Source organism: Gymnoscopelus microlampas (assembly GCF_963454915.1).
Source record: "Gymnoscopelus microlampas genome assembly, chromosome: 10".
Classification (NCBI taxonomy): Eukaryota; Metazoa; Chordata; class Actinopteri; order Myctophiformes; family Myctophidae; genus Gymnoscopelus; species Gymnoscopelus microlampas.
Genome location: NC_139947.1, coordinates 50,508,074 through 50,518,291, shown reverse-complemented (window position 1 = coordinate 50,518,291; position 10,218 = coordinate 50,508,074). Strand labels below are relative to the sequence as shown.

The window sequence follows — 10,218 nt, the reverse complement described above, 5'->3', positions numbered from 1 at the left end:
GCTAAAGTTCTCCTCAGAAAAGGGATGCTAGGGTTCAAGTGGTTAATGTAAAAAAAAAAATCTATCACACAAAGATTTGGCGGACCCCCTGTAGTAACTCTGAGGACCCCCTAGGGGTCCCGGACCCCCTGTTGAAGACCCCTGTACTAGACTATTGTGCTTATGTACTACAGGCAGTATGCCTACTCCCTAGCCTAGTATCATGGAAGACTATAGGGAGACCACCTACAACCAATGCAGATGTGCTGGTGGTAGTAACACTTGCTATGCATCCCGTGTCTATAATGCATTGAGCATACTTATAATGCATTATAATCTGCTTATAACACTGAATGATTGTAGTTAGAACTCACAAATACTCATGCTTGGTAACAATAATAAGTACTCATAAGGCAATCATAACACATTACAAAGCCTATAATTTAACTCCAAATGGAACCAAATATAGTTTTTACAATACAGCTCCTCTTCCTCGGGCAAGATTAATTATTAAATCAATCTGTAGACTGCAAGACTGCATTCAAGTTCAACTGTGTGACTTTCTGCTTTATGCTGGGGTTGTCTGTATGCAACGGTATGTTGCTGCACACTGCTAAACCAGTGGTTCTCATCTTAATGTCAAGGACCCCCAAATTGATATTTGGCCACAGATTTTGCAAGAGAGATCACAAGAGAAGATTTGTTTTGTTAAAAAAGTGTATGTTTCAAAATCTTGTGAGCTTGCAGATCGGCTATTTTGTGTGGGGTTACTTTCTTTTTTTAATGCTATATTAAGCTAATTCTGCACATAAAGTACATAAAGACAAAAATATGATTTGCCCGTTTTGAAAATCCTTTTTATTGCAAAATAATATCAGTAAAGCACATCAAATTTTCCAAAAAAGAGCTACTTATTCCATACATGTAAATAAACCATCTGTAGTATATAACTGTCCTCGCCCCAGAGCCTGTGTGTTTGTGGATCTTGCCTGTATTCACATCTTTTATAACATCCTCATGATGTTTCACCTTATTAACAGTATGAATCACAATGTAAACTGAAAATGCTGAACTTTCTTCATAAAAATGGAGATTTATGGCAGTGCACATTGAGACGGACAAACAAAACAAGCTCGACAGCAAACTGTATACTGCTCTAGGTGTACGTGGTAAAACTCCTCTGTGTTTATTTGATAGTGTATAAATACTCTGAGTGTGTACAAATACACCATTTGTGCATGCTCTGAGCTGAATTAACACTCGGGATTTTTACAGCGTACATTACATAAAAGTGAGAGCCTAATTTAGGCTTTATTCACAGCTTCCCATGTCAACTTTCCCTGCCAGTGGACAGAAAAAATGTATGTATAGTGTGACTGAAATATGTAAAAGAATAACATTTTTATCCTTAAAGGTGGTATACTGCAAGTGATTTTTTGTTAGTTTGATTAAAACCCAACATTGTGTTTGGGTGTTTTTGTTAAAAAGTTAAATCTCTGTATTCTGATAGTAATCACTGCTAAAGAGTGTTTGTGCAGTAACCGTGGTCTCCATCTCTGCAACTCTTTACAACACGAAGACCATTTATCAGCTTGTGTTACGCTTGCTCATTTATTTGTTTCATAACTTCCCGACCGGAAAATGTATTTTCTGTTTACCGAAGAGCTGGAGAGATGTGGAGACCCGTGTGTTACTGAACACTCATATCTATAGCAATAATTACTAAGGGAATACAGAGCTATTTAACACTGATTTTAACAAAATAATAACAATAATCACCTACACCCACCTTTAACATGAAACTATATCATAAACATAAGACAAATCATAATTCTCACTCAAAAGTCCCAATGGTTTGTATATGTTGCCATTTCAGAGCCGGGTTTGAACATATTCCGAAGGGTGAACAATCCGGTTTGCACATTCTACGTTATCAAAGTATCGCAAAAAAAAGCAACCCTTACAAAAAAAGAAAAGGTTGTACTGTATGAGTCTGTTGGGGGGTATATATATATATATATATAAATAGATAAATGAAGTAGTGTGTCCATTCCTGTACCACAGTGGTTCTCAAAGTGGGGTCCGCGGACCCCCAGGGGTCCTTGGAGGGGGTTCCATGGGGTCCCTGGCAAAATTAGTTAATAAAGCATCACAATCATTTTAACCACTTTATCCATTTATATGTTGGCTATTCAAAAATAGCAGATGTACAAGCTCACAGCGCGTCACTTCGTGCCGTGCTGCGGGCTTGTAGATCTGCTATTTTTCAAAATGTTTGAAAAATACTGAAAATATTTGAAAATATTTGAATAATTTTAATACTTTTATTTAAACTTAAATCTTCTCTTCTGGGGGTCCCTGGCACAAAATCTTTTCGGATGGGGCTCCGCGGCCAAATACATATCAATTTGGGGGTCCTTGACGTGGTAAAAGTTTGAGAACCAATGCTGTACCAGATGCCCACTCTGGCCTCCTTTTCACTTTGGGTCCTCGATGGTTCCTTTGCTGAGGTCTGTCATTTTGGGGTACTTGACCTTCTTCTGGTCCAGTTCATTCTGAGCCCAGAGCAGCAGCTTCAGCAGCTTGGCCAGCTTGGGGGTGGACTCTCTGTTCTCGTAGTCCAGCACCGACTGATTCACTTCACTCCATACCTGAGGAAAAAAGGCAAAAGAAATGGGAATCAGCGTTGCAAGGTCTACTTATTATTAATATAAGCGACTTTGGGCTTTGTTTTTTTACAAGTTGCTTGTAAATATTGGTAGTTGCGGGTTGTGTTTTTGTGCCAGGAACCCCCATACCACATTTGCGTTGCTAAAATATTCTAAATCATTTTTTTTCCACAAATATCCGATGCATACAGGTTCATGTGATTGTTTTCATAGACCTGGTTGCTCATTTCTATCACAAATTCTGGCAACACTGACGGGTATCCTTCTGTTTAACATAATCCTTTTGTGCACACACAATAAATGGTAAATGGTGCATTTATATAGCGCTTTTAACCAAAGCGCTTTACATTGATTGTGCCATTAACCCATTCACTCACACATTCATACACCGATGGCGGAGGAAACCATGCAAGGCACCAACCTGCTCATCGGGAGCAATTAGGGGTTCAGTGTCTTGCTAAAGGACACTTCGAGACTAACTCAAGGGGAGCGCCCCAGCCCGGGATCGAACTGGGAACCTTGCGGTTTTCCAGTTCACTACCCGGCCACTCTACCCCTGAGCCACTGCCGCCAATGTGACAATAAAAAGTGACAAAATGTTTTTTTGTATTAAACAATTAGTTGTTCCTGAAGTGCTTTTACCAGAAACCAGTACGCTTTGTCATTGATTCTGAACCATCAGTACACTTTGTCATTGATTCTCAATCAGTAGTACACGTTGTCATTGATTCTCAACCAGTAGTACACTTTGTCATTGATTCTCAACCAGTAGTACACGTTGTCATTGATTCTCAACCAGTAGTACACTTTGTCATTGATTCTCAACCAGTAGTACACTTTGTCATTGATTCTCAACCAGTAGTACACTTTGTCATTGATTCTCAACCAGTAGTACACGTTGTCATTGATTCTCAACCAGTAGTACACTTTGTCATTGATTCTCAACCAGTAGTACACGTTGTCATTGATTCTCAACCAGTAGTACATGCATTAGGCCAGGGTTTCTCAAAGTGGGTGCCGTGATGCCGTGATGCCAGTCCAGGGGCCCACAGAATACTCTGAATATTTTGAATTGATCAAAATCACTTTTATACTGAGTACTGCTTCACACCTGTAAAACTGTGACGTGATAAAAACAAGTTTCTTAGGATACAAGTCCAAAGACACTGAATATTTTAAGAGATTGAAATCACCGGCTAATGTATCCGGTAGGAGACACAAAGCAGATTATTTGTGTCTCCTACCGGATAAACACACGGTCAACAAATTATTGGCTTAGGAATGCCACAAAAACAAAAATAAATCCATGAATTCAAGGCTTCATGGGGTGTGCAATTGATAGAAAATAAGTCATTTTTTTGGGTGAACTCCTCCTTTAACAATGTTAGTAGTAGTAGTAGTAGGGCCGGCCTCTCATCATACTGTTAAATGTAAAAGTGGTAAAATAAGCCATGAATATAAGGTGCTAGAGATGAAACAATATCTGTATATTGGTGCCCTGAGACCAAAAAGTTTGAGAACCACTGCATTAGGCTACGGAACCCCATAACTGGAGTGTTATGGTACTGTACAAATGTCTTTTTGTGAGTGTTCCATAGAGTTACAGACCCGCAAGGCTCCATTTGGGTCCTAAGTATCAATCACTACTTTGGGAACCACTGCTATATGTCAAGAAACCATTATGCTTGATATCGTCTCTGTCGGGTGAAAACCGCATACGTCCAAAACTGTTACTTTTCAGCAAAAGTAGCAGATCTACAAGCTCAAACTGTGTGCAACACTGTAGTATGATCAAGTAGGGTGTTAATTCATAAAAAAACACAAAAAGTTAAAATATGGAGATACGATATTTCTGCCCAGAAAGCAACGATATATTACAATCTGTCGTTCTATGGTGTGACGTCACACGCGGAAGATAGCCGATCTACAAGCTCATCGGCTCCTTCTGGAGTACATTAACCCATTAAGACCAGGAACGCATCTGTGTCATTTTAAGATTTATTTTGCTATTCAAAAATAGCAGATCTACAAGCTCGTAGAGCTTGTAGATCTGCTATTTTTGAAGAATCATGAAAATGTGTGCAAATCTTTTGAATATATATATATATTATTTTTTTGGCAAACATTTTTAACTCAAATATTTGCTTCTGGGGATTCTACAAATGTCTTCTAAATCCTAACACAAATTATGTTGCTATAGTCAGTGGTTCTCAAACCTTTTCATGTCAAGGACCCCCAAATTGACCGGACCCCCCCCCCCCCCCCCCCCCCCATCTCAAAATATGCTGTTCCAGGGAAGCAAAGATTTCAGTTTAAAATGTTTGCTTAAAAAAACTAATATTCAAAGATTTGCACAAATTTTCAACGATTTAAAAAAAAAATAGCAGATCTACAAGCTCATAGCGCAGCACTCACCTTCTGTCTCTGCATCATGTTCAGCAGGTCTCCGAAGGGTGACTCCTCAGGATTGTCGAAGGCCAACAGAGCTAGCGTTCTCTCCATCTCTGTGAGACACTCGCGGCTCTCCTCGCCCTGCTCCGCTAGCTGCGACTGGGCGAACTCCAGCGCCGCCTCCGTCTCCCTCAGACGAATCAGCTCGATCAGGTGCTGTTGCTGTAGTAGAGTAGTGGAGAGAAAACGTGGTCATTTAGGGCCGCGAGAGTTAATCCAGCTAATCAGTCCATGTCCTGTCCAGGATTATTCCAGCCCGGGTCTCTCCACATCAGAGACCAGATTCCTACCCTTTCAACCCCCCAAAAAGTTTTGTTTTAACCAAAAACAATTATTGCTTACCCCCAGGGGGGTCCCCAAATTATTTTGGGGGGGTCCCCATTTGATCATCTTAATGTGCAACATCGTTTTCTCATTCATCAGTTAACAAACCAACTTACAGTATAAGTGTATTCAGGATATCTGCACATTTATAAAGTGACAATTTAAGGAATTTTAAGACCTTTTTAATACCACATTGGCCAAATTGTCAAACATTATTACATAAGAAAGAGGCAAACCTTGTGAAAATAGCCAATCTACAAGCTCACAACGCCTCGCAGTGCAAGGCGTTGTGAGCTTGCAGTTCAGCTATTTTCACAATATTTATCTGTGGAACCTAGTCAAAATAAATGTAATGCCTACAATTCCATGTGCTTGTCAATATGACTATTTTGAGGGGTTGTGGCCTGAAAAGTTTGGGAACCTTTGACTTACTGCAAATAAGTTCCGGATTGCGGCTTAAAGTTTAGAAAGGATCACATAAATACAGTCATTGAGGAAGAAATGATATGGCTGCTTATATCTAACCTTTATATGTTACTATCACTTGTAATACTTCTGCAATACATTATTATATTTAACAGCTTGTAAGAGCCTAGATGTCTCCACTAGTCTAGGCCTAATAGCTGTTGTTTTGGTACAGTTGTTATGGTTCAGTTTGTCCTTCAGGCAGCTACAGCATAACTATGATCTCTGCCCTGTGCTCCAGGCAGAACTACCGTACCACTGACATGAGTGTTAATGTACTTCTGACCATGATATCATGTACATAAAGCATAACCACCACCACCACCTAGAATATTGTCTCGACTCCCATAATAATAATAATAATAATAATAATAATGAATTGCATTTTTATGGCGCTTTTCTAAGTACTCAAACTTACTCAAAGCGCACTTACAATGGTTCATTCATTCATTCAGGGAGGGGACATGTGCCTTATCAATTGCTGATTGATCCAGAATTCCACGACAGTCACCATTTTTTGCTGGAAGGGAAGCCTGTATGTTCGTATATGTACCTGCAGGTGAAAGTAAAGGTAGCGGTTGGTGTCGAGCAGCTCTGGGTGCAGGCTGTTGATGAGTGCGATGGCCTCCTGGATCTGTCCCTTCAGAATCATCTCTCTGATCTTGATTCTTTCATCCAGGGAATCCAGGTCCACGCTAGGCTCGATCCCAGACTCCATGCAGAACTTCTCCGCCGCTTCCTTGAAGCCCTCTTTTGAAATCAAATGAAAACCATTGTTAACAGAATCCCAGTGCATGCATACTGCATCTAAAGGGATCTTCCACTTTAAAAAAAAAAAATTGGGTCATTTAATCGTCTACTCAGGCTTATGTGAACACCCCAGACAGTTTTTAAGTTGCTGAGTTGATTCAGTATTTAGATATTTATTTTATCAGACACGCCCCCTTCCTATACAAACCCATTGTAACTTCATGGTTCTGGTGACTCATACTGCCCTCCTAATACGTGAGGGGGCCGTGTTTTTTCAATTACTTTTTTCATTTATTTAAAAAAAAAAAGATTTGGAGAATGTTATTACAGTAAAAAACAATTATGAAAAAAGTAATCGAAAAAACATGGCCCCCTCACATATTAGGAGGGCGATATGAGTCACCAGAAGCAAGGGTGTTCTTGTCTTGATGAATCTATCATGGTTAAAATATAGTTTGAAGTTACAATGGGTTTGTAAAGGAAGGGGGCGTGTCTGATAACATGAATATCAAATATCTAAATACTGAATCGAGCAACTTAAAAACTGTCGTGGGTTTTCACAAAAGCCTGAGTAGATGATAAAATGACCAACATTTTTTTTTAAAGTGAAATATCCCTTTGAATAAAACACCACCATACATTTCTTCCACACTTGAAAATCTTGAAAACGCACCGGACACTTTCAAGAATTTCAAGTGTGTACAGAAAAGGTTGGGAACCACTGATTTATACACTTTTTTCTGACTTGAATAGACAAGATAGAAAGCATTAAAAAAGATCAGAACACATCAGTTATTATTCTTAAGTTATATAAATAAAGCAAAGCCAGTATGTATCAGCAGCACTTTACTGATGAATTGAATACATAGGACCACAATGGAAACAAGTCCCCAGGACTTTTTTGAGTTATCCTTTTAGCTCATATGTCTGACTGTAGTGTAGTGTACCTCATGCTGTTTTTCATTTCTGCCTAAATAAAGTCTTCAATCAATGAATCACCTGTCACCAAGTAGTTCATGATGAGCCTGTTCATGTCAGCTCTCTGTATGTGGACATTGTTGAGCTTGTCCATCCACTCTTCTTTTGTTATGTCCTCCGGCTTGTCTGCATAACTCATTATGAAGGTAACCTACGAAGTACAAAGCTTTAGTTTAGACAACGACAAGCAACTTGTATAGAACATCTGAGTATGTATTTATTTAGTGCATCAGACAAATAATGCTGCACTTTACTGATAACAAATGCAACATCAGTATTTTAGATATCACTGTGAGAGGGGCAGATGTGTTAGTAATTAAAAAGGGTGACCATATTTTCAAAAACCCAAACCGGGAACCTGAATCACTTAAACCCATTTAAAAATAAAACACATGGCAAAAACAGAAAATCTACAAGCTCGATCTGCTATTTTCACTACTTTTGACAATTTATTTGGCATAGTTTTGATGTTTAGATTTTCACCTGGTGTTTTAACCAGGTGAAACCACAAATTATTTTTATCACTTTCAGTTTCAGCACACCTATAATAGTGACTGCACGCCTCCCAGAGCTTGTAGATCGGCTATTTTTGGCAAAGAGTTATAGGTGTAGAGGGAAAAAGAGCAGCAAAAGTTTATCTGAAACACAATTTTATACAACATAGAGGTTGCTTCATCTCTCTCTCAGCTGGGGGGTCCTTGGCCTGAAAACGTTGAAGTTTTTTAAACACATGGCAAAAACAGAAACTCTACAAGCTCGATCTGCTATTGTCACTACTTTTGACAATGTATTTGCCATAGTTTTGATGTTTAGATTTTCACCTGGTGTTTTAACCAGGTGAAACAAATTATTATAGCACTTTCAGTTTCAGGCAGCACACCTATGGTAGTAGTGTCTGCACTCCAACAGAACGTGGTAAACATCTACTATGTAAAGCATTGGTTCTCAAAGTGGGGTCCGGGGACCCCCAGGGGTCCTTGGGGGAGTTCCAGGGAGTCCCCAGCTAAACAATAGATAGTTAGGAACCAAATTGACCCTTATGGGTCTGTAACTCTAAGAGTGTACAAATGGAACCAAATGGACCCGTTAGGGTCCATTTGGTTCCATTTGTACACTCTCAGAGTTACATTAACATAACATTTTACAATATAAATTGGGGTGGCAGAGACAGAAATGCCATTAAATGGGGGTCTGTAGCCCTAATGCATGTCAAACTGGGGGTCCTTGAAAATAAAATGGTTAAAAATCACTGCTAGAGCCATAAAAGATCTTCTCTTATGGAGAGTCCCTGGCATATCTTTTCAAATGGGGGTCCGCGGGCTAATAAGTGTCAATTTGGGGGTCCTTGACATGAAAAAGTTTGAGAACCACTGATAAAGCGTTCAAAACAACTCTGGGTCCACCAACATCACACAAGTGTCTAACAGACAAACCCTGCTACACTTTAATACTGGCAACAAATGTAGCAATGCTTTATAGTAGACAGTGACACTGTGTGTGGGCAGACAGACGTGTTATTATATCATGTTTTCTGAAGACAACGATGACAAGCAAAGCAACTGGTTGAACATATCAGACACATAATACTACACCTTACTGATAACAAATGTAACACAACAGTGTTATTATTATTATTACTACTAACTAACTAACGTGACAGTGTCCCTCAAACCGGTCATTTCAGACCCAACAAACACACCGGAAACCATCCACTGCGTTGTGTTTCAGGGCCTACGAGGAAAACACAACAAAACCGAGCCTGCACTTTCCTGACCAAAACAAAGGCTATAACTCCTGCCCTCCTCCCGCGATATTTACATTACAAATGACACTCTGGGCGTTAATTCCATCGATATTAACGCCTTCTGTTTATATGTCGCGTATGTGTAGTAAAAAAATGGTTCATTTAATGACAGTTTACCTGAATCTTATGTCTTCTTTTTACTCCTCAGCAGTAGCTAGTTAGCTAGCTAGCAGAGAGCTCACACACACGGAGATCTCGCGTTATTGTCTGAGTGAGCGACCGTGCGAGATTTCGTCTGGGTTGCCAGATTTTGTGAGAGAAATAAGCAACGAGGTCTAGGAAAACCAGCCCAAAAGAAGCAACTTTAGTTAATAGGCCGCATGAGCACTTTTTTGAGAATATTTGAAAACAAGTCGCATAGAGCTTGTAAATCTGCTATTAATATTTTGGATTAAAAAAAAAAAAACATTCTAACAACACAAATGCTGGGCTGCGTGCACAAAACATTTTCATGAAAATATTTGAGAACCAGTGGTTTAAATATATTTTAAATGGAAACAAGCCTAAATAAGCAACTACACTTTAGAAACATGTACTGTTGTTCTCATGTCTTACTAAATAAAGTACATCAATCAATCAAAACAAGCCCCAAAAAACCGCAACCACCAATATTTACAAGCAACTTTACAGGGGAAAAAAGGCCAAAGTCGCTTATAATATTCCGACATGGCAACGCTGGTCTAAGCGACCGAGCGAGATTTCGCTTTTTTATTTGCTCCTTTGATTGGTCGAAAACTCGCGTGACGTCATCCTTGTGCTTTGCGTCACCGGGCAAGCAGGTGAAACGCCCCCTGGTTT

General features: G+C 39.4%; 1 protein-coding gene across 1 annotated transcript; it reads right to left on the bottom strand.

Moving 5' to 3' along the window:
- Positions 1–179: 179 nt before the first annotated feature.
- On the bottom strand, positions 180–9,543 carry LOC311053464 (glucose-induced degradation protein 8-A homolog). Its single transcript, XM_084069000.1, has 5 exons — positions 9,538–9,543; positions 7,638–7,767; positions 6,442–6,638; positions 5,064–5,261; positions 180–2,630 (listed from the first exon to the last, which is right to left on the bottom strand). Exons 2-5 carry the CDS (start codon positions 7,753–7,755, stop codon positions 2,457–2,459), a joined length of 687 nt encoding a protein of 228 aa, XP_083925126.1. The 5' UTR covers positions 7,756–7,767; positions 9,538–9,543; the 3' UTR covers positions 180–2,456.
- Positions 9,544–10,218: the final 675 nt, after the last annotated feature.